A 26,971-nucleotide genomic window follows, 5' to 3' on the forward strand; every position below is an offset into this window, starting at 1 on the left:
ATGGTTAATCTGAGGTAAATATTATTCCTCCTGGTACTGGTGTGTGGTATTTTTCTTTGTATGTGTCCAAAGGCCAAGTGATAGTCCCACAACTTCCCCTACTGGATACCAATGCTCACAACCAATTTACAGCATAGAGTCTGAGTGAGTGAGTGTCCCCGGCACCTCAAGGTTAATAACTTAATTAACCATTGATGCCTAAGCCACCTGCGAAAAACACCTGCTAAATGCCTGCGCCCTTTTTTGGGAAAAGGTGTCCTTACCTATAAAACCCTAAATATCTCAGCCTCCAAAGCACATAAAAAGACCCTCCTCTTGCATTGCACATGAAGACCCTCCTCTTGCATTGCACATCAGCATGTGTTAGCTCTAGCCTAACCACAATTGTAATGCAGCGTTCATGCAGCTCCAGGCACTTGAGTTAACACAGCGCATACTCAGCATACAGCATCAATGGGTTAACAAGAGGCATGTGTGTGCGTGTGTGTGTGTGTGCGTGTGTGGTACCTGGTGCATGGTCTTCTGGTGCTTGGTGAGGGAGGAGGGGTAGGCGAAGGTTTTCCCGCACACCGGACAGACGTACTTATTCTCCCCCGTATGAAGCTTCTGATGCATCTGGAGAGAGGTCAGGTGCTTAAAGGTCTTCTTACACGTCTGGAGAGAGAGAGAGAGAGAGAGAGAGAGAGAGAGAGAGAGAGAGAGAGAGAGAGAGAGAGAGAGAGAGAGAGAGAGAGAGAGAGAGAGAGAGAGAGAGAGAGAGAGAGAAGCAGAGGCTATTGGTTACAGTCCCTGGAGCTTGAGTAGAGTAGAGTAGAGTAGAGTAGAGTAGAGAAGAGAGTGTAGTAGAGTAATAAAGTAGACTAGAGAAGAGAGTGCAGTAGAGTAGTAGAGTATCGTTTATTAATGCATCCGGAGACAGGTGAGGTGCTTAAAGGTCTTCTTACACGTCTACAGTAGAGAACAAAGATGAGCAGAGGGCATTGGTTACAGTCCCTGGAGCTTGAGTAGAGTAGAGTAGAGTAGAGTAGAGTAGAGTAGAGTAGAGCAGAGTAGAGTAGAGCAGAGTAGAGCAGAGCAGAGTAGAGCAGAGTAGAGCAGAGTAGAGTAGAGTAGAGCAGAGTAGAGTAGAGTAGAGCAGAGTAGAGTAGAGTAGAGTAGAGTAGAGCAGAGTAGAGTAGAGCAGAGTAGAGCAGAGTAGAGCAGAGTAGAGCAGAGTAGAGTAGAGTAGAGTAGAGCAGAGTAGAGTAGAGTAGAGTAGAGCAGAGTAGAGTAGAGTAGAGCAGAGTAGAGTAGAGTAGAGTAGAGCAGAGTAGAGCAGAGTAGAGCAGAGTAGAGCAGAGTAGAGAGTAGAAGAGATTACTCTAATCTACTCTACATGCCACAATACTAGTGCAAACTAAAAAAGCCAAGACACATTGGTTACAGTCCCTGGAGCTTGAGTAGAGCAGAGTACAATAGAGAGTAGATCAGAGTAGAGCAGAGCAAAAGAGTCTAGTACAATGTATTAATGCATCTGGAGAGAGGTGAGGTGCTTGATGGTCCTCTTATAAATTCAGAGTACAGGGTATTGGTTACAATCCCTAGAGACAGTGTGGGGTTAGGTGCCTTGCGTAAGGGCACCTCAGACATGACGTGAGATTGGGGGTGCATTCCAATATGCAACCTTGCCTCCTCCACTTGTGCTTGTGGCCTCGCCCCGCCTCCTGACCACTCCTCCATGGAGAAAACAAATACGTTTCCCCGCTGTCAGTCTAGCAAATGAGAAAATGACTTTATAATTGAGCTTTTGCGAGATATTGAAATATAATGCTGTTGTCTGTGATGTCATCATGACATATTACTTCCTGGTACGAGGCCACAAGCACAAGTGGAGGACGCAAGGTCGCATATTGGAACGCACCCAGGGAGTTGAAGAGTCACATCTCACATAAATCACATGCACACAAACCCAAAAGTAAAGTTAAAGCTGGCACCTCGCACTGGTGTGGTTTGTCCCCGGTGTGTGTCCTCTCGTGCCTCTTCAGGCCGCGGCGGTAGGCGAAGGCTTTGCCACATGTGGAGCACTGATACGGTTTCTCCCCCGTGTGCACGCGGTGGTGACGCTTCAGGTCGCGCCGGTCCCCAAACGTCTTGCCGCACGTCAGGCACTCGTGCTGCTTTTTAGCTTTCGGGGTGGCGGGGGTCGCCGCGGGGTCATCCTGGGGGTCCCACTCGGTGTCCTCCTCTGTAGGCGTAATGAGGTGGAAAAGTCATTTGAGATACAATAAAATACAATGTGTATTTATATAGCGCAATATCACAACTAAAGTTGTCTCAAAGCGCTTTCAAAATACACATACACACCCTTTCCCCACATTCACACACCAGCTCTGAAGGCTGCCGCAAGGTGCCAATTTTCCGGGGTTAGTGTAAGAAAGTGCAATATGCACACACACACACACATTCAGCATTCATACACACACAAACATAAACACAATAACAATATCCCTAGAGAAATATGATTTTGTATCATTCGGGGTGGCCGTCAGATCATCCTGGGGATACCACTTGGTGTCCTCCTCTGCAACGCAATTAGGCCGAAGTTACGAAGAAACATTTGACTGGGACACAGCGTGCTAAGCTCCCATACAGTATGGGCTTGCATGCCCATGGGGACATGAGCACCATCTCTCTCTCCCCCGCTCGTCTTCCTTTCATCTCTTCACTATTGCTATCAAATAAAGGCATAAAAGCCCCCCCAAAAATATTTAAAAACAAACAAACAAACAAAAACAATTACACACATGCGAATGCGTACACACATACACATTATTTCTACATGACAGTATCCTCAGCAACAACTTAAAAATTCATTATTATGTTATTAAAGGGATAGGGGAGAGCAGGGACGAATGAAACACGGGACGAATGAAACACTGCGATTTACTCGAAAACAATACACATCTCAAACATAATATTCGGTCAGTACATTCAGCACGGAAGACTTTGCAACCCCGGGAAAGCTCGTGCCATGATGTCACCTAGTTCCAACGTTAACCCCACGAGCCTGTTTTTGACACCTTAAGTAAAATCTTACCCGTCTTAGTTTTTTTGTGATCAAAAGTTCTTTTGGTTGCTTTATGCAGTAATGTTATGTTCATACAGCAGATTAATCGTTCCTTTAACATACCTGAAAGTCTGAAATGTCAAAGTTGTCGAGTTTACAGGTAAAAAGGATTTTAGTGTCAGTAGACACTGTCGGGACGAATGAAACACCCGTTTCATCCGTCCCTCTCGCCCATTGACTTAAAGCTGGATCAAAATAAAACAGGAGGATCCACTGTAAATCCCGCATCAAGACTTAAGTAAACTGCATAATAATTATAGAATAAGTGTTTTAGATGAAATTTAGTCATCAGAATGGCAGAAAAAATACCAGAATGGAAATGTGGATCTCGCGCATTTGCCCACGTGGAAAAACGCTATCTCTCACCCATTTATAGTTTGATAAATTGTATAATATTTTACTCAGGAGAAGTGTAGTAGTGCATTGTCATGTGTGTATCATAAAAAATAGAGTACAGTGAATTATTTCTGTTTACAACCCACTGTTTCATTCGTCCCTCATGTGTGTTTCATCCGTCCCGACATTGAGGGACGGATGAAACAAACGACAGGTTGCATTCAAAGTTAAAAAATAAACGTGATACCTTAACGGTTGTGTTAAATTACAACCGTAACTATTAGAATACACATATAGGTTGTTGATCATATCACAAAATGCTTTTCATCTGCTTTATTATTTTTAAAAATAACCGTTGAGTAAAAAGTGTTTCATTCGTCCCTGCTCTCCCCTACACCAACCCTAGGCCAAATTAAGTGTTCGCATTCGCGAGAGTAGTTATAAGTGTGTGGAAGCGTTTTCCTGACGACCCAGCCCATCCGAATCTGTCCCACTATTGTAGGCCAGTCAATCTAGCGTTTGACCCGGGACAAATTGCAATAGTAATCATTCCATGTTTTTTTGTAATCCCTAGGTATGTCTAAATAACATATTAAAAATCTACAGCTTTATATTTAGTGGAACATGGATTTCCCATTCATTTTCCCATAGGGAGACAATACAGGAGATACTTGGGGAATAGGCTAACATTTTAAACAATAAGATATCAATTTGAAACTTTCACAGTAATTTACTGAAGCAAAGACAAAGATTTTTGGTATTGCAAGTTTTCTGAAATATGATGATTAAATATGCAAATGAGATCACATCTACTTAAATATGTGATAAATTATGCAACAATGGGCAAAACATAAAACAAATTGCAAAAGTAAAGATTTACACTTTTGATTGACATTTAATCCACCTACATCACATATGAAAAATCTACCTTCATCACTTTAGTGGAACATACTTTTTTGAAGGTCAGAAGTATCAGATTTCCAATGCATTTTGCCATTCAGTGGGTAAAATCGGATAATTTTGACCTTGGGAAAGGTATGTTCCACTGAATTGATGAAATATGTGATGCAGAGGGGTTGAAGGATCAATGTAATATATGAACCATTACTATTGCAATTTGTTTTATGCTTGGTCTTTTACCACAGATTTTATCACATATTTCAGTACATATGACCTCATTTCCATACAGTGCCTTCAAAGTCTACACACCCCTCTTCAAATGTCAGGTTTTTGTGATGTAAAAAAATGACAGAAAGATGAATAAATTCACAGCTTTTTCCACCTTCAATCTAAACTATTAACCTGTACGATGCAATTGAGAAACAAGCATAAAGCTTTAAATGGAAACAATAGAAAATACAAAACTTCAATTAACATGGTTGCATAAATATACACACCCTTAAATTAATACTTAGTTGCAGCACCTTTGGCTTGTCTGGGCCATTCCAAAACCTCAATATTATTCTAGTGAAGCCATTCTTTAGTAGATTTAGGCGTGTGCTTAGAGAAATTGTCGTTCTGAAAGATTAGTTTCTCTGCATCTTCACCTTTCTACCAGGGGGCCGAAGATTTTGTGCCACTACCACGGCCCCTGTGGAAATGTTCATAATTCCCTCCTCCCTAATGAAGGCCCCAGTTACAGCTGAAGAAAAACAGCACAAAAGAACAATGCTGCCACCACCATACTTCACGTTAGGTATGGTGCTATTGCGGTGATGTTTTGTGCCAAAAATACCTTTTGGAATTATGTCCAAAATGTTCAACCTCAGTTTCACCTGACCATAACACATCTTCCCACATGCATTTGGGAGATTACAGAAGTATTTTTTGAGAAATTTACCTCACCAAGATTGAACTTTTTGGTCATAATTCAAAAGGGTATGTTTGGCGCAAAACATCACCGCAATAACACCATACCTAACATGACGTATGGTGGTGGCAGCATTGTTCTTTTGTGCTGTTTTTCTTCAGCTGTAACTGGGGCCTTCATTAGGGAGGAGGGAATTATGAAAAAAATCACAGGGGCCGTGGTAGTGGCACAAAACCTTCGCCCCCCAGGAAGAAAGGTGAAGATGCAGAGGAGCTAATCATTCAGAACGTCAATTTCTCTAAGCACACGCCTAAATCTAAAAAAGCATGGCTTCACTAGAATAAGATTGAGGTTTTGGAATAGCCCAGACAAGCCCAAAGGTACTGCAACTAAGTATTAATTTAAGGGTGTGTATATTTATGCAACCATGTTAACTGAGTTTTTTTTATTTTCTATTGTTTCCCTTTAAAGCGTCATGCTTGTTTCTCAATTGCATTGTACAGGTTAATAGTTTAGATTGAAGGTGGAAAAAGCTGTGAATTTATTTGTCTTTCTGTCATTTTTTACATCACAAAAACCTGACATTTGAGGAGGGGTGTGTAGACTTTTTGAAGGCACTGTATTTCGTCATCATATTTCAGAAAACTTGCGATACAAAAATTGATTTACTGAATGTGAGTTACCATCTGTGAACGTTTCAAATGAATATGCCAGTTTAAAATGTTACCCTATTCACCTCTTATTTCATATATTCTCTCCCTATGGAGAAATGAATGGGAAATCTGCCAACTTTGACCTCGAAAAAAAGTATGTTCCACTAAATATAAAGCTGTAGATTTTTAATATGTGATACAATGGGGTCACTTAAAAGTAGGAACCATTATTCGTCCCGTGTTTGGGCCTTTTTAGAGCTAGATTCACTGGTCTATTGGGTGCGCGTAGACTCATGCAACCCAGCGGCGCCACGCCAAAGATTTGATTATGATTGTGCTGGTAAGGTATGATTGTGCTGGTTTTTATGAAATGGCTTCATGACGTTGCAAAGAAATGCTCATGTAATGTTTTAGACTATTCGACCATTCCCATCAGAGATTTCCAGTCAAGCCACAGCCAAACAACAAAATAGCCATCACTGTACCTAGTTCTAGTCTTCCCATTCCAAAGTGGTAGTGACACTACAACTATTTGGGGTAAATTGTTGTAGCAGCACAGGTGAAGATGGTGAAACCACAGCTAATTTTCACAAATTCTCTGCAACGCAAAGAGACCGAAGAGTCACAATTGAAAAAAAAAAAAAACATTTCACACGTGCGCGCGCACACACGCACACACACTCTCTGTGTGTTCCTCTGAGACGCAATGGGACCGAAGTCATTATTAAGAAAGAAAAAAAAAAAACATACACATGCACGCACACACTTTCTACTCAGCATTGTCCTCTGCAACGAGACACAAAAATCGTTACAGACAAAACATTTCACATACAGTGTGCTAAGCCCCCCCACATAACTGCATGGGCTTGCATGCCCATGGGGACCCAAGTTCTAGTGCAGTCTGGGTCATTACCCAAACACTTTCATCCAATGAAACTTACAGATATTTACAGGGTATTGGTTACAGTCCCTGGAGCAACGTGGAGGTTAGGTGCCTTGCTCAAGGGCGCTATGGAATGAGAGTGCGTGCAAGGGTGGGATTTGAAGGTAAGGGGATTGATACTCCCAACTGAGTTCGCTCCCGGACGTGCGGTCCCAGGTGTTTCTATCACTCCCGGACGTGCGGTCCCACCCGATTATATTTCACGTATTATCATATACTGCCACATACAAGCAATTTAGGGTTAGGGTTAGGGTTAGGTTTAGGGTTAGGGTTAGGTTTAGGGTTAGAAACAAAAAACTAACATCAACAAGATAACTGGCTCCGTCATATGGCGGTGGTACCGATAGTCTGGCTAGTGGGAGCGAGATGAAATGGGAGCGTCCTGAGATGGGAGCGTCAATCTGGGAATCGGATTTGAACATGCAACCCTTTGATCTAAAGCCAAGCTAATAAACCAATAGGCCATAGCTGTCGCCAAAATGGTTCGGATCTGCCCCATACAAAACTGTGGCAACAGTATAAGGAGGTGGGGGATTTAAAGCTTTCACCGCTTGCCTCTTACGACCCCGAAATGTTGTCTTTACGGCTGCATGTTATGCAAACAGACCCACAAACTTCCGTTCAAGCACCGACAGAGAAGAACAACAACGGAGCAAGCATATTCCAAGCAACTTAGAAAATGTCGACATCTCAATAAAACTGCGATTCCAACCATGGCTCTTACAACAGATGTACTGTCATATTTCCAGTATTTGGCTTAAACCCGCTAGACATGTCTTTAGAAATGGCATGTTTGAGCACAGGAATAGTCTAGTTTGTTGTGGCGTGAAGTCAGCTACGCTGATGTTACGCTGCTGTGCTTACCTTTGGGAGAACATTTCCAAACATGTCGACGTCTTAATACAACCGCGACTCCAATACATACGTCTCTTACGTCAGAGATAATGTCTCATTCTTACAATATTTCTTAATTAATATTTAAGTGGCATGATTTTTAAACACAGGCATAGTTTCTGTGGCGTGAAGTCAGCTACACCAACGCTGCGCTGCTTAGCTTTACCTTTGAGAGAACATTCCTCGTCAAAACGTCGACACCTTAATTAAACTGTCATATTAGTTCAGTATTTGGTTCAGTAAAACCACAAGAAGTGGGCTTTAAGATAGCATATTAATGGTCATATGCACAGTTTGTTGTTGGTGTGAAGTCAGCTACGCTGTTTGCTTACCTTTGGGAGAACGTTCCTCGCCCTCTTCTTCTTCCTTCGCGTCAACCTCCGACGCCGATCCCCCTGAAGCGTTATTAGCGCCGCTGGACACCGATTGAGGCCTCGGCAACTCTCCCCCTTCTCCTTCTTCTTCATCCGATCCAGATCCAGATCCCGATCCAGACTCGTTCTCCGATCCACCCTCCTCGTCTGACTTCGTCTGATTATTACCGTCAAACGGCGTCGTTGAAGATTCTTCTTCCTCGCCAAAGCCACCATCGTCCCCCGAGCCCGTGTTGTTCGCCATAGCGCTCTCCATGATTCGAAAAACACGGCTGCTCTCCCCGCTCCCAATGTCTGCAACAACCGTCCTGTTGGGCCTAACTCCACGGATTGGGTACTAGCACATCTTAACGAACCATAGATGGCGTTTACTTAGCCCCTCTACTATCCACCAGTGTTGCTGCGGGCGTGTTTAATCATCTAGTGCGTCGTCTACACCGTAGAAAACCCGACTGTTAGCTTGGCTTTCCTCTGGATAAAAGACTCGGAGGAACGCGGGGAGGTGCGTGAAGTCAGCCACGCTACGCGTTCCAAGATGGCCGCTACTCGGTGGCGTTTTCCAAAATAAAAGTCATTCGCAAGGCTTGTTCTTTCTGTCTTGGAATAATCCCAGTATGCCCAACTCAAAATAGGTTAATTTCCATTCCCTTCATGAAAGAGGTAGCACATTACACCGACCACCTTCTTCCTTATGGAAAAAAACCTGTTCATTAAAAAAAAGTAGATGCCGTGACTTGGAATAATAGTTTCAAAAAAGGGCAGGGGGTGAACTAAGAAGCTGGTTCAGGGGCCTATACTCAGAAGCTGGTTCAGGATTAAACCAGTTTACATTGAGTGACTGCAGAAAGCATTATCTGGGTGAAAATGGTTCGAGTTTGTGCTATGCCCAATTGTGGCCATAGAATGCGCAAGTATAAGGGTCTAAGCTTTCATCGTTTGCCCCTCTATGACCCTGAAACATTGCCTTTATGGCTGGGTGTTCTTCAACTGGACATGCAGACTCCATTTGAAGTACTGAAAGCAAAGGACTACAGAGTGTGTAGTGAACACTTCGACGATGATGACTTCAGTCCAACAAGTGAAAAATGTCGACATCTGAAGAAAAATGCTGTTCCAAGACCTATGGCAATTACAACTGAGGTAATATAGCCTACTAAATTATTTTTGCCATCTTGGTTTGAGCTTGGAAAGCTTTACAGATGTCATGCAAGCAGCTGGGGTTTGAATTAGGGCTGTGGCGATATTGTATCTAATCGTGATATGCGGTATCACGACATGTCCTTTCAAAGTTGCAACCTGTTCTGTATATAGACTATCATAGTTTTTTTTATAGTATAATGTTGGCAAAGGTGAAAAAAGTAAACATCGCAATGCAACGTGATAGTAAAACCAAAGAATCCTATAGGAGACAAAGATACTTCAGGCTCGTTCTTTTCCCGTATCCATGTGATGTCGGGTGAACGCCCCTTTAGGAGACCAGTTCATGGGAGCGTGACCTCAGAGGCGATCTGCAGATGAGCATCGGCGGGGATAAGCAACTACCCTCATTCAATTTTCCTCAACGCATGCGTGCGCATGCAGACAGCAATGCACTCTGGATGAAAATGCTGCATGATGGTTAGATTTCCTGTCCAACTTCAAAATTTCAGTCATGTTGAGTCGACGAGGTGACATGTCACATGGTGTCAAACTATCGCGGGATGAATGCGACTGCAGTCGGATCTTGCAACTCCGTCAGTTGCTTATCCCCGTCGATGCTCGTCTGCAGACCGCCTCCGAGGTCACGCTCCCATGAACTGCTTGGTCAACAACTCACTCAAGTGTGTATATTTAGGCTCGTTCGTGACAACGCAGTAAGATTTTTGCTAGGCAGTGGGCATGCACACTGCCATTTTGATGCATTCTGGTTAGAACCACAATGCATCAAACTGGCAAAGTGCGCATGCCTATGATTCTTGTCTCACACCCCATACACAAGTTTGCACTGCTCCCCACTTCAGCTCCGCCTGTCCCCCCACTCCTCACACGTGGTGTGTTAGTAGATCAAACTGGTACGAGCTCATCGTCTCGTGCATGTTTGTGGCCGACTTTAAATGCGCTGTATTTAATACCACCCACATCGTGACAACAAGTTCTCGCTCACCTGCTTTATCTAAGTCGTCTGAGCCTACAGCAGGGGTTACAACAGAGATCTTATAGATCGAGATACGTCATTGTAGTTCATTTCTGGTATCCACTTTCTGTCGGGTGAACGCCCCTTTAGGAGACCTTCATTTAGGAGACCTTCGGAGTCCTGAGGTTGAGAATAAATGGAGTCCCCTTAGCGCTGTAGATGGCTTCTCGTGCAAACACCTCAAAAAATAGAAGAAGAAGGAGGGGACAACACCCCCGTAGGAGACTCAACTTGAGCACACTCTTTTGCATTGGGTGGGCGGGTTCTGAAGCCTCGTCTTTATTACTCCACCCTCTTTGGTTGCAAGATCCGACTGCAGTCGCATTCATCCCGCGATAGTTTGACAACATGTGACATGTCACCTTGCAAAGCAACATGACTGAGAGTGCGTTCCAATAGGCAACCTTGCATGCTCCACTTGTGCTTGTGGCCTTGAACTAGGAAGTAATACAGTATGTCATGATGACATCACTGACAACAGCATATTTCAATATCTCGCAAAAGCACAATTCTAATGTCCTTTTCTCATTTGCAATTGGGATGGTGAAGGAAGAATAGTCCCCCAAAAATTGTGTCGACTAGGCTGACAGCTGGGAAACTTTATTGTTTTCTCCACGGAGGAGGGGCCAGGAGGCGGGGTGAGGCCACAAGCACAAGTTGAGGACGCAAGGTCACATATTGGAACGCACACTAAAATTTCTCTTTGTCTGAGCGTTTCGAACCGTGTGTCTATTGGGACTTGCAAAGCATGGATCCATCTACGTAGTGTCCTTGTTGTTTTTGTGGAGAGGCAATCTGTGGAAACTCACAGTGCTGTACCTCTCCATCGGCGTGTCACAGTCGGGGTAGGCACAGCGACGAACCATTTGGTTAGTCCGTCCACAAGTAAAACCAAACATGCAAAAATCAGCCAATTGTGTATTTAAAAAAAGGAGATGCGGAGGCACAGGTACCGGTGGTGAACACGAAATCTTTATTGAACTCTGCCAGCCACGCTTACACCACGCATTTGCACTCACATCAATCACACATCACACCCACCCGCTTCATAATAAAAGTAATCTACTTGCGCATCACCCCCTTCGACCCAAGAACTGGCCAGTGATGGAAAGCTACTCACTGCGCAAAAAGACGTCCAAACAACGTCTTTTTAAGGTCATTGTTGGTTGTCCCAGCAGGGTACCCAACAGAATAAGCATATTCGATTTTTCATCACCTGCATGCGCATGCAGACAGCAATGCACTCTGGATGAAAATGCTGCATGATGGTTACATTTCCTGTTCAACTTAGAAATTTCAGGGTGCGTTCCAATATGTGACTTTGCATCAGAAAAAAGTCAGTGTCTCCTCTACTGGTTGTGCCTAGGGCAGTGGTTCTCAAACTTTTTCCATCATTCCCCCCCCTCAGACGGTCTGGATGCCTCCGTGAATATTCGCGTCTGCAGTGCCCATTTCGACAAAGAGGACATGAAGGAGGAATTTAAACACAGACGGCCTAGTCATTTGAAGAAAAACGCGGTTCCAAAAACTATCGGTGGTGTGGAGGTACTTATTAAAATCAATTGTAGGAGCGGGAAAGGATCTGCACACTGCTTGCAAAAGACTTAATTTATTAGGAGCAACGTTTCGATCATAGATCTTCTTCAGGCTTGGATGCTGATCTATGATCGAAACGTTGCTCCCAATAAATTAAGTCTTTTGCAAGCAGTGTGCAGATCCTTTCCCGCTCCTACATGTGACAGTTTTTTGATCTGGCACCTGCTGATGCTTTTTTGCTGGATGTGCGCACTTTCCACTACACTTATTAAAATCAATCAATTAAAATGGCCTTTAACACATTATCATATCATGCATAATTGTCATTCAATGTGCTAAAGATTAGAGAAAGATTAAAGAGATGAAAAATAATCCATATTCATTTTGCAGCATAACGACTAAATGCCATCCTGTCTGACCCTAGGCCAGAGTTTCTCAAAATGGGGCACAATGATGGAAAAAGTTTGAGAACCACTGCCCTAGGCACAACCAGTAGAGGAGACACTGACACTTTTCTGTATTGGTAAAGTGGAAGAGAGATGCGCTCGCACTATCGCCCAGAGCTAATGATTAACACAGTTGCTGAATCCCTTGATAAGTGAATGAAGCGAAGGACAGTACACTTTAAAAAGAAAAATCTGAAGTCACTATATTTTATTTTCTGTATTAGCCTGTTGCCCAATATTCCAACACGTGGAGTGGACGGCACAGTGTTGCTGGATGAACTATTTTATGTATTTTTGGTTGATAAAATTATAGGCCTACTTGTCTCTTAGAGGTCATGTATCTGTGGTGTATGTTTATGCTGTGGCTCATTCCTGCTTGTGTTGTCATTGTCAAATATTACATATACTATATTGTGTGTCAAGCCAGGCTTTTTTCCACTAGCTGCATGTGGAATGTTGTCTTCCTCCCATACAAAAGAAGTCTTGAAGCAAAGCAATACACAGAGTTAAACTCAGATTTGCCTTGAAATGTATAGAGGCCTGCATATGGATGAGCTTGTCAGCCTCATGAATTTTGATAGAGTAGATCTATAAACTTGTCTCTGCCTCGGGTTTGATTAATAAGGTCTTTATGACACCACCGAACTAAGCCGTGTTTTTCAGTTTTTATTTTCTTTCTGAGAAACAAAACCATGGCTGGATATCAAATGGTGCACTTGTGCACTTCGGGCACTATATTTCAGTGCGTAACTAATATGGCATGCACACTGAAACATGAACACTAAAGTGCACAAGTGCACCATTTGAGATTCAGCCCATTTCTTGGATCTTTTACCTTAGCCCCATGACTTGTCACTGGGGTTCCAATTTGTCACTGAAAATACTAGACCCGACAAGTGTCTGATTTGACCAGAAATTGCCCACATGTGGATTGTGCTGCAATGTTTTGCAGGCTTTTATTTTGACATGATTAGTGCTATGTTGTGTCTAAGGTTCTTATTTTGCCTAGTATGTGTTGTGTTGCAGGCTCTGTTATTGACATGCTTTGTGTTGTGTTTTACAGATCCAGTCGGCACTTCTGGGTCTCCTGCTCATAAAACTGCTTGTTTTCCCCTCTGTATGCTGGTCGTGCGGTGCCAATCACCACCAGTCATTATACATATTGATTAACCACTACATTCAGCGGGTGGAACATAGGTGGGGGAAAACAAGCAGTTTCATGGGCAGGCCCAGAGGTGCTGACTGGGTCTATCGCAGGCTCTAATTTGACACTTGCTTTGTACTGTGTTGTGTTAGCAGGCTCTTATTTTGACATGCTTTGTGTTGTGTTGTATTGCAGGCTGTTGGCGGTGCGGAGGTGAACGTTCCGGAACCTCGCAGGCTGCTCCTAAGCAGCCCGGAAGGTGAAGGGTCAGATGAGGGCAGCTCTGACTCCGTCACCTATCTGGGCTACCCAGTCATCAGGAACAGGGGCCCTCTGGCGGTAAGGTGGTTACTGCACTTTACTGCACTTGTTTATGGTTTACTGCACTTTTTTTTTACTGTGAACCGTGACGACAATGTGGTCGTCAGCAGGTCCATCCGGGTAATAGTCACGTGCAGAAAAAGGTCAGAGCCCGCTATGAACACGGGCGGTTTGCAGGTAAGCACTTCAGTGCCCAACATAACTGGTGCGGGCATCGGCTCCGTTCTGGTCGGCCTGAAAACCCTGTATGTGTTTGTTCTGCCTATGTTCTGCATTCTAGGTGTTTGATTATCCCCCAGACTCTGCGTTATCCATCTCCTCTATTCTACTCTCTGATACATCATGAGTTTTTTTTCTCTGACGTTCTCTGATGCTTCTGCTGACGTTCTGTGTTGTAGGTGTTTGATGTTAAGCCAGACTCCATCTCCATCTCCCTCTCCTCTACTCTACTTTGACATAGCTGTGTGTTCACTCTCTGATGTTCTGCTAATGTCCTGTGTGTTCTGCAGGCCTTTGATGTTAAGCTACATTCTCCTGGCTCTCCCCTGTTAGGTCTGATGTCCTGCAGACATTCTGCATTCTAGGTGTTTATTTGTCTGTGTTGAGACTTTTCTGTGATGTTCCGTGTTGTAGGTCTTTAATGTTTCTGATGTTCCATCAGTTCTGTGTTCTGTAGGTGTTTGATGTTAAGCCAGGTTCTCCTCTCCTTTCCTCTCCTCCTCTCCTCTCCCTCCTCTCCTCTCCTCCTCTGTCCACTCTACTCTACTCTACTCTACTCTACTCTGTTGTGTAGGCGCTTGATGTTCTGCTGATGTCCTGTCTTCTGCAGGTGCTTGAGGTGAAGCCATGGTCTCCTCTGTCCTCCTCTCCTCCTGCTGATGCTGGTGCGCCAATCTCTCCCCTCTCCACCACCATCTCTACCGTAACTGCAGACAGCCCCACCCCCACCTTCCAAGCCGACGATGACACCATCGCGACTCTCCCACTGACCAGTGTGAAGGGTGAGGCGCACACACACACACACACACACACACACACACACACACACACACACACACACACACACACACACACACACACACACACACACCAGTCTGTGAAGGAAGAGGCCGAGGGCAGAAAGACACACACACACACACACACACACACACACACACACACACACACACACACACACACACACACACACACACACACACACACACACACACTTGTATGAGGGATGACAGCCCATTTCAAAAGCACACACACTTATAAACAAACACACACACACACTTGTATCAGGGATGAGAGCCCATTTCAAAAGCACACACAAATACTTACAAACTTATTTATTTCTGTGCTTCCGTCTTCAGTGGATGAAGGTGTAGACGATTGGACATTTGATACACACAGTCACCAGGAACACGCACACGCTGGCACAGGTAAGGCACACACACACACACACACACACACACACACACACACACACACACACACACACACACACACACACACACACACACACACACACTGGCACAGGTAAGGCACACACACACACACACACACACACACACACACACACTCACACACACACACACACACACACACACACACACACTGGCACAGGTAAGGCACACACACACACACACACACACACTGGCCCAGGTAAGGCAGGCACACACACACACACACACACACACACACACACACACACACACACTGGACCAGGTAAGGCACACACACACAGGCACACACACACACTGGCCCAGGTAAGGCAGGCACACACACACACACACACACACACACACACACACACACACACACACACACACACACACACACTGGCCCACGTAAGGCGCGCGCACACACACACACACACACACACACAAACACACTGGAACAGGAAAGGCACACACACACACACGCCCACGTACAGGCAGACAGGTAAACACATAAACACAGACACACGTGGGTGGTTGACGTTTAACCCTTTAGCTACCAGAACTTTTTTTGAATAGGCCGGAATTCTACCAAGAATTCTAAGAAAAAAGCTGCATTTTGGTCATATTTTAAATAATGTCAAATAACTTGAAAATAAATGAAAAGTGTCAATTACAAGTTACTTTCATATTAAAGAAGAGAAAACACACTTTCAAATGGTATATCATTTATGGATAATTCATTGTTCAGTATTCCCATAGAGTGCCTTTGATGTGGATTAAATGATAAAAATGTGATAAAATCCGATATTATCTAGGCCTATCTATCTATATATCTATATATTTAGGCCTATATATCTACCTATCGATCTATCTATCTATCCTTCCGTCCATCCATCCATCCATCCAGGGTCAAAGTTGAACAATGGACATGTGACGACAACAAATGTCGTTCACCCAGAAGTCCTGTTTTCAAGCGGTCGGCCTATGGATTATATGCGATAACTGTAAAGGACTACACTAGCTAATAATGTTTGAACTGAACCATGCCAAAGACGTGTAAGGATAACCGTAGAAGTGTCCGCGATATCAGACAGGACATGAATGGAGCTCTAAGGAAGTTTCCAACCCCGATTTGGCACAGGTAAGACGCGCCAGGCATCACCGAGTAATACGGAATTGAAGTGCTACAAACACCACGTTGGTAGGTTATTATTGGAAGTTAGCATTCAACTCAATGCCTTCGCGCATATTTTTATGAAGGGCAACGTGGAGTAGTAGGCCTAACAGTAGCCTACTTGACTGCTTTGCCAAAGCTGACACGCAAAATGGGTAGGCGCTGCGCTGCGCTTCCTTCATGCGCTGTTGCACAGAGCTGTCGCTGGTCGTTGTTCCAGGAAACTAAGATAGTTGGATACCAACATTTGGTTTCACTCTGAAAACACACCGAAGACAGTTTACATTTTTAATATGTGGCGTGTTGACATCGGCTGGACAGTTGCGTTTGCTATTTAGGACCATGGCAGAACCCATCACAGTTGAACACCATCTCATAAGCCTAATAAAACAACATGATCTAAAATAGCCCAAATAGTCATAAACATGTGCTGTTGACCATGAAAATAGATCGAAGAGGGTTGGAAGTTTTCATATTTAGAAAGAAAGAAGAAAGCCCATTGGGAAACTCCAACTCCCATTGTCATTGTGACACAGCACTCCACAGCACACAAGTGAACACTGCACACTGCACACAACGAAATTGCATTTATGCCTCACCCGTGCAAGGGGGCAGCCCTCAGTGGCGCCCCATGGGGAGCAGTGCGGTGGGACGGTACCATGCTCAGGGTACCTCAGTCATGGAGGAGGAAGGGGTAGAGCACTGGTTGATTACTCCCCCCACCAACCTGGCGGGTCGGGAGCCGAACCGGCAACCTCTGGGATGCAAGTCTGACGCCCTAACCGCTCACCCATGACTGCCCTAGTGTATATTGATTGTAGAAACAGAATGGTTATGTTTGTAGCCATTCAATCTCGGACGGCCGTCATTTGAATTGACGGCAGATTGCCAAATCGCATAAAGCGGCGCATCTCGAAATAAAATCTAAAATACTGAAAAATAAAATAATATAAACATATAGTTTTTATACTGAAAGTATATCGAGGAGGGTCTGTAATATTGAGCTTAAGTGTTTGAAAGCTGGAAAAACTGCATGATGACGGCCGTTCAGCTGTATTTTCATATGAAAATATTCCGGCCGGCCGCGGCAGTTATGGTACAGATCCAGCCGGACGTTCACGGCCGTTATGGGAGCTAAAGGGTTATGGGCGTAACGCAAAAAAAAAAAAGTTTTTCAAATTCCTGAAAAAAATGATGGATAAAAATTGGAAAAAAAGAGAAAAAAATAAAGCACTTAGTGGTCTGTGGAATTTCACCTTATTTTTGCCATTTTTGGGAAAATGTGTCCTGCATCAACACATTGCATAGGCATGTCACACCGCAGGAAAATGGAGTCACACCACAGGGAATTCACTGCATTATGGCCATTTTAATCCTTTTGTATACATGACTGACATCTGAGCTCATGCTAACTTGATAATGATATTGTGTTTAATCTTAATATGTGTTTTCATTTATAATTTTTTTTTTTTTCCTTCTATAAGAGCAGTCACACCACAGGACACCATAAAATGAACCTAAGCATTGCGTGAGAGAAAGATTGCAATATGAAGACATATTAAGAGGTTAAGAGTCACCTTAAACTTCCAGAGCACTCTCCAATAACTGAGGCACTGACTGGTTAGGTCTTTAAGACCCTTGTAGTTGACCTTGCAGCTGCCCATTCACAAACATTGACATACATGTCACCCCACAGGACGCAATTTGTGTTACGAAATTGAACTTGTAGTTAATATTACTGAGTTTTTTTCACATTCACATATCTTAATATAAAGTTAATATTTATGCAATCATGCCAAATGTTTCATACATTATTCAAAATGTTGTTGGTTAATTTATATATTCTATTCCTGGTTTCATTCATGTTACAGTCACACCGCAGGATGTTTGACATATAAACCTTAACATAAATCTTAATAAAAATGTTTCTTCTCATCTAAGACTAATATGAAACATAATGTACCACATCTTCTTTCATTGACATTTGTTTTTTAAAGGAAAAATAACAGTTTTGTAGGTTTTTAACCAATGTTACGAAAAAAAACAAGGCGTCCCGTCTCCCACCCACACACAAAGTAACTTCCAAACTAAGGGGCACATTAATTCATGTCTGTATCGGATCTATCGCGAATGCACTGTTCATTCATATTAAAATACTGAAAAATGAGTACACGTGGGGAATGATTTAAAGACGCCAGAGCCCACGTATTCACTCCAGCAGAGATCTGATCTAGCGCTGTATAAACGCCTGGAATCTGTGGAAACGCGGACCTGCCACCTGTCGACCTGATCATGTGACATGACGGCTGATAAGACGTGACAATCGAATCAGCCGATCCCCTTTTTTTTATAAACAGACTAGCTATTTATTGACGGGACAGAAACTTTGTTTGTAAACGTTAACGTAAGCAGTTTGCAAGACGCCGACACAGTAATATGGTGAAATGAATTCATGCAAACTTTCCCTAAATGTAACCAAACTTCTTTGCTACTTGTTTTTTTGAAGCTACAGTAGTTGGCCGCTTAAATGAAGTGTGTGTGTGTGTGTGTGTGTGTGTGTGTGTGTGTGTGTGTGTGTGTGTGTGTGTGTGTGTGTGTGTGTGTGTGTGTGTGTGTGTGTGTGTGTTCTGTTCATTTCCTAGATGACAGGAGTACGCCATACTTCAGGTCGGACAAGTAAGTTACACACACATACACACACACACATTCTGTGCCCTAACTGCTGTGCTTCGTGTGTGCAATCCAAACAGATTCTGAAATGGTGTTTGTGTTTGTGTGTGTGTGTGTGTGTGTGTGTGTGTGTGTGTGTCTACAGGATTAGTTTGTAGGAGGAGGTGACTGTTCAAGTGTCCTGTCTGCTGCAGCTGTTTGACAGGTGAATGCTATTTTACACACGTTACATTACATTACACTTAGCTTTTATGCAGAACGACTTCCGGTTACTTAGGTACAGGGTATTGGTTACAGTCCCTGGAGACGTGGGGTTAAGGGCTCAAGGGCAATTCAGCTATGGATGAAAACACTCTTTTATACCCATAAGTAAGGTTGAGATTCAAACCCACAGCCCTCTGATCTTAAGACCACCTAAGACCAGGTTCTGCGAGATATTGAATTAACTTGTCGTAGTTTTTGCGAGATATGGAATGGAAAGAACCCAGAGTGTATACATGCAGCTGAAGAAAAAAATCTTAGCGCCCCCTCCTGAAATTACAACTCTCTCTTGACTTCTCAGAATGACCATTATTAGTGGTATAAATAAGGGATTCTCTACCATAGGGCCGCGGTCCAAAGTTGGGCCGCGCTCACAACCTCCAGGGGCGCTGTCAACTTTCAGTTTCGCACCATTGGGCCGCGCTTGGGCCGTGGGACCGCTTATCAAATAGACTACTAGTGTGCGTCTTTTCCCTCAAACGCAACTCTGTCCTAACGCAATGACCACACCCCGCGTTTTTGTTGTTGGGGGGAGATTCATCAAGAATAAGACAGTAACACAGCCTGTGATGGTAACACCCTTTGCAGTGGGCTATTTGAAAAAAGAGAAATTACCAACCGGTTATGGTTCCCAGCTGATTTGGCATCATCGTCTTTGTCCTAATATCCTCACGTTTTAGTAGTTAGAAATATGTATTCAATGGTTAGGCTACTCAAAATAATTCTAGTTACTGAATCTTTATCCCTTATACTTGTTCAAGTGTCCCCAACATGACAGTCCTTTCTCGAATTTTGTGTGATACTGGAAAGTTTTATTAAAAAAGCGTCTTGAATTTACGAACAGCTGATTCATTACAAGGCAAGGCAAGGCAAGGCAAGTTTATTTATATAGCGCATTTCATACACAGGTGCAACTCAATGTGCTTCACAAAGTTAACAAATGTAAATGAAAGGAAAACAGGGAAATGAATTAGAGTCAAAAAAACATTTAAAACATTAAGATAAAACATAAGGTAAAAATAATAATAAAATAAAACATAAATAAACATAAAACCTTGAAAAACATACGCAGTCTTCAGATTTTAACTGCTCGACGACAGAGGAGTCTGGCCTCTTTTTTTTTTACAAAGCGCAAGTCAAGAGCTGTCAGGCAAACTTTAAGCTGTCAGATTCAAATGTGTGAATGACTCTGACTAGCTAAACTGTGAGTGGATTTGATGAGTGAGATTAAATGAGATTTGTTATAATAATCGTTATTAATCGATTAATTGATTTTTGTCATTGACCTCTGTCTGTCTATCTGTCCAGGTGTTTGGGCTGCAGTGCGGGGTCGTGTAGTGTCTTGACGCGGCGTGACGGACGTGTTTTCCACGTGACTCAGCAATGCTGGACCTGCCAGATCATCGTGGAATGGACAAGCCACACTGCCAACACTCAACAGGTAAGAGATAGATAGATAGATAGATAGATAGATAGATAGATAGATAGATAGATAGATAGATAGATAGATAGATAGATAGATAGATAGATAGATAGATAGATAGATAGGCACACACACACACCCTGCCTACAAACATAGATGAAAGTCGAGTGAGACACCTTGCTGTTTATTTGACACGGGCCATGTACAGGATCGTTCCAGTAGCAGGGTTTGCTACAAATCAGGCTTGTACGAAATTCCGAATTGAATGAATTTGAATTCAAAGTAATGCCATAATACGAACACTAGGTGGCGTCATTACCTTGAATTTCTTTGAATTTAAGCTACACCACCCATTGAGAGTACATAGAACACCACCACCTTGTGTTCATATTATGGCATTACTTTGAATTCAAATTCATTCAATTCGGAATTTCGTACAAGCCTGCTACAAATGAGGGTGGGATTTGAGCCTGCAACCCTCTGATCTAAAGACCACCTCCCTAAGCATTAGGCCACAGATGCCCTGGGAGGCAACAATTATCCAAAACAGATGACATAATCGATACATAGTCTTACCTGAGGATAGTTTTAGCTGTCTTGGGGTACAGATAACAATGCATAGTCTTTAGGTAGATGGATCTGATCTTAAATATTTACCTTAACTACAGACACTTGTGTTTTGCAGGCATCAGAGGAGACAAAGCATCTCTCTCTCTCTCTGTCTCTCTCTCTCTCTCTCTCTCTCTCTCTCTCTCTCTCTCTCTCTCTCTCTCTCTCTCTCTCTCTCTCTGTTGGGTCTTCAGACAAATTAACTGCAAAAGATTTCATTTATTGTATCATAGGAGACGCCGAACTATGCAGCAGGAAGCCATCTCCAGATAAAGGAGGAGGAGGAGGAGAAGTTTCAGGGGGAAGAGGAGCATCCCAGGGAGGAGCAGCCCAGAGAGGAGCAGCCCAGAGAGGAGCAGTGCGAGGCGGGCAGGAGGAAGCAGCACACCCCCCTGGCCACCCTGGAGGAGGAGGGAGAGGAGGAGGGAGTGCAGGACAGAGAGGATGAGGAGGAGGAGGAGAGGGGGGAGGAAGGTGTGCAGGAGATTGGCAATGTAGAGCAGGCAGAGCAGGAGCCTGACCAAGGATATGGAGGAGAGCAGGGGGAGGAGGAGGAGAGAGAGGAGGTGCAGGAGGAGAGAGGGGAAGGACATGGAGCAGAGCAAGGGGAGGTGAAGGACAGAGAGCAGGATGAAGGTGGTGATGAAGAGGAGGAGGAAAGATGGCAGGAACCAGAGAGGGAGGAGGACAAGGAAGGAGAACAAGGAAGAACACAGGAGGAGGAGGAGGGAGGAGAAGGAGAAAGAGAAGGAGAAGAGCAAATGCATGGTGAAATGGCACATGAAGGGGAGGAGGAAGAGGAGCATTCGAAAAGGAGGAAGAGGACGATCAAAAGAAGACGACGAGACAGCGAAGAAGAGGAGGAAGAGCTGGACGAGGAGGAACGCAAGGAACAGGTAGCTAACGAAGGGGTCCATCTCATTACCTAACCCAGTGTTCCCCAACCTGGGGTACGTGTACCACTAAGGGTACGCTAGCACACTGCAGGGGGTACTTTGAAAAAGGAAATTTTAACAAATATATGGAGCTTAGTTACATTGGGATGGAGAAAGCGATGTAGAACTTGACTTAGGGGGTACTCATGGCACAACGAAAAGGCTTGGGGGTACACAAGACAAAAAAGGTTGGGAAACACTGACCTAACCTCTCGTCCTAACGAGTTGCCATGTGCATGAACACTACGGGTTAGCAGTTAGCCAACGAGTAGCCATGAACAATGAGCCTGTTTATATGCACATCAATATTATAAGGTTTTTGGAGTAACCGGTTTATTGAAGCGCTCATGTAAACTGAATAAACGGTTTATAATAATCATTTTTTTGTAGTTATTGGTTGATGTGAAATCCGATAAACTGATTTCTCAAGACATGTATCCAGCATAAGGGCGCGATCACACAGAACGCGGATTTTACAGTAGGAGGCGGATGTATTCTATTGTTTGTCAATGAAAATGAGCGGATTACGCGTCTGATATCAGCGCAAGGCGGGTTGCGGATTCTCCGCCTCTCCGCGCCGGGCGGATCGAGTTAAAAAAAGTTCAACTCAAGGCGGAAAACCCGCGGCGGATTTCCAGATGTTCGATAGGAGACCGTTATCAACATTCATATCAGATTCACTATCCAACGTTAGGAGAGCAAGGGAAGAGCTCGTCTTCTATCCATTTTACATAGATTAATTGACAAAGCGTTTTGTGTATGTTTTCACAACATTTAATGACACAACACCATCGATTAGGCTACGTTGCGAGTGACAGTTGTCGTTAAGTTGCCTAGTCACCGCATTCGAATAGGCAGTGGGGATCCGCGCTTGGTGTGGTCACTTCTGATTAATCAGCTGGACGCACATCGCGGATTGTAGACAGAAACCCGCGTCCGGTGTGATCGCGCCCTAATCTGATTATTATCGTGTTATTGACATTCTAGAATGATGAGTAGCCAGTCACAAGCCTTGAATTCCAGTTTCGTGTCACACACTCGAGTGAAACACATGCAACCGATAGATTTCATGTAAACAGCTATAAACCGTTTACTCCAATGACCTGTTTATTCCAATAACCTGATTACTATGATAATGTAAATGGGCTCAATGTGTAACTAGAAATGCACTCAGAGTGCAGACCTCTGCCAAGGAAGCTGTTTCATGGAACATTTGATTATGTTCAACCCTAATTTTTTTCAAGTCTTCCTCCTTTGTTTTTGTGGGGTTAGAAACTGGAATGTCAAAATTCCCCGCTTGCTGCAAATGGTGTAGAATCTTAAGAAATTCCTGGATCTGCATCGCGATCCAGATCACCACCAAAATGTAATCACTTGTTCCTTTCGTCATTTCCAACAACTCTCCAAAGATTCATCCAAATCCGTTCATAATGTTTTGGATGGAACTTTGCAGAGTTGTTGGAAATGACGAAAGGAACAAGTGATTACATTTTGGTGGTGATCTGGATCGCGATGCAGATCCAGGAATTTCTGTTTGTCACCAGGATAACTGAAAAAGTCATGAACGGATTTGAATTAATCTTTTTCAGTTATCCTGGTGACAAACAGACAAACAAACAAACTAACAGACAGACAAACCAATGCGACCGAAAACATAACGTCCTTGGCGGAGGTAAAAATGTGTTAATATTGTCGTGAGGATCCCAGGATAGAGGAGGCTGACACTCACTCAAGTCACTCAAGGTTGCAATTTTTTTTTTTTTTTTTTACTTTTTATTAAAATAAAATATTGGAACCTTGAGTAAAAAGTATAAAAACTGGAACCCTGAGAAAAAAGCATGAACAAATTTGCAAACTAAGTTGCGCAAGTTTGAGAGGCCGTACACAGATGAGCACATGGATGCAGGTGTATGGAGGACTGGTAAGTAAGGGTCGACCGATATATCAGCCGGCCGATATATTGGGCCGATATTTGCGTTTATTAAGTGTATCGTTATTGGCCGATACGCAGGCGGTTTTGGCCGATACGCCCACCCCGAGATTTTGACTACAGACGGGCAGCTCTGTGTTGCTGGCAGACCCGCAATGCACGCTGCTGCGTCACCCCTCCCCCTCTCATTGAGTAAAGTAAACAGCCATGCAGGCTGCCACAAAGATTTTTGTCATTTTTAACACTTTTTAACAATATCGGCATCGGCGTATCGGGTATCGGCCATGGGTGATGGAAAAAATATCGGTATCACATCGGCCATTAAAAAACCTGTATCGGTCGACCCCTACTGGTAAGGGTGGGATTTGAACTTAAAACCCTCTGATCAGATGTCCACCTCCCTAACCACTAGGTCATGGATGGAGGTGTAGGGAGTGGTAATTGTGGTGGGATTCAAACTTGCAACCCTCTGTCCACCTACCTAACCACTAGGCCATGGATGGAGTAGTAATTGTGGTGGGATTCAAACTCCCTAACTCCACTCACCTAACCATTAGGCTACGGCTTTTATTAAACAATACTCATGAACGGCGTGATTTATTCCATATGCGTTACGCCCATTTGTGGGGGAAAACAAACCATGCAAGTCAATTGGTGATGTTGGGGTACGGACCTGTAGACTAGCGTTGTTCACACGCAACATGCTGAAAACGTGTTGTGTTGCCGGCTGTTCAAATAATAAAGCCAAACAGCCGTGGCTGAAGCATGGACTGTGTTCATTTAGGCTGGCCGATAGCATGTAAGCATGTAAGAGACATTCGGTTTGTTTTCACCCATAAAGGGGCGTAACGCACATTTAAGAGCAAAGTACCCGGATGGCCGTTCATGAGTATAGAACTGACATTTGACACTTGACACTTTGAACAGCGAAAGTATGAAGAGGAGGCGGCGGAGAGGCTGAAGAGGTGGAGGATGTACGTGAGGAAGAAGAGGAAGATGAGGAGGAAAGAGAGCGATGTAGAGAGGGACTCCGCGGACGAAAAGCGAGAAGGGGGAGGAGAGGGGGAGGAGAAGAAGGTAAGGCTGAAGCCATCTACAAAAAGGGGGTGCAGAAGCTATGCTTAAAGGTGCACTGTGTAGGATGGTGGCCAGAGTTGGTACTGCAACTATTGACATTGTGCTGCCTGATGCCAAATTCCATCTTTTCATGTATATTTTTGAAATAATAAGCTAATATTTACTAGTATGACCAAAGCAGCAAGAATTTATATTTCTGGAAATTCAAAATGGCAGACAATGGAGAAGATCCCCCTTTTCATGTATGAATAGTGCCATTTTCCCAGTCATAATGAATACTTAGAATTTGATGGTGGTCAGTATTCATGAAAAAGGCAGCATTTATGAATGGGTAGCGTCAATTTTGTAAGTAAACTGCTAAAAATCGTATACAGTGCACCTTTTGTAAGAATGCTAGGGAAATTCAGAGTTTACAGGGATATAATGTCTCTTTTGTTGAGAGCATTTCATTTTTCGTTTCAGTGGCCTGGTATTTTCCACTGTCTTCAGCAAATAAAAATAAGCTTCACAAGACAATTAACATGGCCAGCATGGCCTTGACTGTTGAAGCAAGAGTAGTAAAGAAGGCACCTAGGCACATACTATCTGTGATGATGTGTTACTCCCCTTACATCAGGCTTATGAGTTGTTGCCTTCAGACTGCCTTCATTCCAGACAAATGGAGCCTGCAGGTCATCTATACCCACTAGTACATCCCTGTTAACCCTTGTAAGGTGTTCGGGTCATTTTGACTCGTTTTCAGTTTTTAGCTTGAGAAAAATAGAACGTTATTATTCCTTCACACTGAGATTCACTGGATTTGGCTCATTTTCATTGAGGAACATGAATCCGAGAAAATATTAGTGACACGCCCTTGCTAACCTCCCCTGCACATTTCTATTACACAGGAGGTGTTCCTGGGTCATTTTGACCCGTATCATTTTGAAGGGTTGTGTTTGATACAGTTACAAAAACAAAAACACACAAAAACACTGTAAATGGCACAGATCAATTTTCTCTAAGGACTATCTATCTATCTATCTATCTATCTATCTATCTATCTATCTATCTATCTATCTATCTATCTATCTATCTATCTATCTATCTATCTATCTATCTATCAATCATAAGGAGAAAGAAACCCAGCTGGAGGATGTTGCCTCCTCCTCCTCCTCCTCCTCCGAATACGAATATGATGAAGACTGCATGGAGGAGGAAGACAACGATGATGAGGGAGAGGACGAGGAGGAAGATGATGAAGATGAAGATGAGGATGACAGGTAGGGCTGGACAATATGACTATATACATCGTTACAGTGACAGAAAAGTGTCTATTGTGCCCTTTCTCCTGTATCATTTCTATCATGATAAAATCATTGTTTTCCATTATTACAGCTGAGCTAATATACGATTTAATGTAGTTAAATACCATGTTTTTGCTGTCACTATGCATGCTCTAAGTTCATGTAACTGTAAAAAGAACAAATAAACTGAAAGCATACGCAATTGTGGTATGTCATGATGTATATCAGTATTGTGATATAAAGTAATCCATAGAAGATTATATCATAAACATATATCATGATATAAGATAAGATAAAACTTTGTCTGTTACACATTGGCGACAATTCCCTGTTACATGTATATCAGAAAATAAAGTTTTATCTTCTCTTATCTTATATTGTGCTATATGTTTTTTTCCCCATTTCGTCGCTGTGTATCGTGAATCCGTGATAGATGTTGTTTCCCCATA

At 43.3% G+C, this 26,971-nt stretch overlaps 3 protein-coding genes across 4 annotated transcripts in view; 2 read left to right on the forward strand and 1 right to left on the reverse strand.

The window, feature by feature from the left end:
- LOC134455582 (zinc finger protein 585A-like) overlaps positions 1-9,070 on the reverse strand; it is a 26,723-nt gene extending 17,653 nt beyond the window's left edge. Inside the window, exons 1-3 of one of the 2 annotated variants that reach the window (XM_063206727.1) lie at positions 8,075-9,070; positions 1,974-2,224; positions 508-654 (exon numbers count right to left, since the gene is read on the reverse strand). In XM_063206727.1, coding sequence (XP_063062797.1) covers positions 508-654; positions 1,974-2,224; positions 8,075-8,372 — 696 coding nt within the window. In that variant the 5' untranslated portion in view covers positions 8,373-9,070. The remainder of the gene's footprint in view (positions 1-507; positions 655-1,973; positions 2,225-8,074) is intronic. The other variant, XM_063206736.1, reaches the window with a different exon arrangement.
- LOC134455795 (peroxynitrite isomerase THAP4-like) lies at positions 8,981-20,707 on the forward strand. The gene is made up of 7 exons (XM_063207101.1): positions 8,981-9,256; positions 13,611-13,754; positions 14,566-14,737; positions 15,092-15,160; positions 18,977-19,010; positions 19,150-19,209; positions 20,574-20,707. The coding sequence occupies exons 1-6, from the start codon at positions 8,981-8,983 to the stop codon at positions 19,160-19,162; spliced, it is 708 nt and encodes a 235-aa protein (XP_063063171.1). The 3' UTR covers positions 19,163-19,209; positions 20,574-20,707.
- The window catches only part of LOC134458593 (zinc finger and BTB domain-containing protein 47-like), a 13,422-nt gene continuing 5,706 nt past the window's right edge, over positions 19,256-26,971 (forward strand). The window contains exons 1-5 of the mRNA XM_063211014.1: positions 19,256-19,281; positions 20,574-20,706; positions 21,531-22,193; positions 25,090-25,239; positions 26,350-26,498. Coding sequence (XP_063067084.1) covers positions 19,256-19,281; positions 20,574-20,706; positions 21,531-22,193; positions 25,090-25,239; positions 26,350-26,498 — 1,121 coding nt within the window. The remainder of the gene's footprint in view (positions 19,282-20,573; positions 20,707-21,530; positions 22,194-25,089; positions 25,240-26,349; positions 26,499-26,971) is intronic.

This window comes from Engraulis encrasicolus, chromosome 1 (genome assembly GCF_034702125.1).
Source record: "Engraulis encrasicolus isolate BLACKSEA-1 chromosome 1, IST_EnEncr_1.0, whole genome shotgun sequence".
Lineage (NCBI taxonomy): Eukaryota > Metazoa > Chordata > Actinopteri > Clupeiformes > Engraulidae > Engraulis > Engraulis encrasicolus.

Coding starts and splice junctions, on each gene's coding strand:
- LOC134455795 (XM_063207101.1), top strand. CDS start 8,981: ATGGTTCGAGTTTGTGCTATGCCCAATTGTGGCCATAGAATGCGCAAG. Junction 13,755..14,565: donor GGAACAGGGGCCCTCTGGCG/GTAAGGTGGTTA, acceptor TGTCTTCTGCAG/GTGCTTGAGGTGAAGCCATG. Junction 14,738..15,091: donor CCCACTGACCAGTGTGAAGG/GTGAGGCGCACA, acceptor TTCCGTCTTCAG/TGGATGAAGGTGTAGACGAT.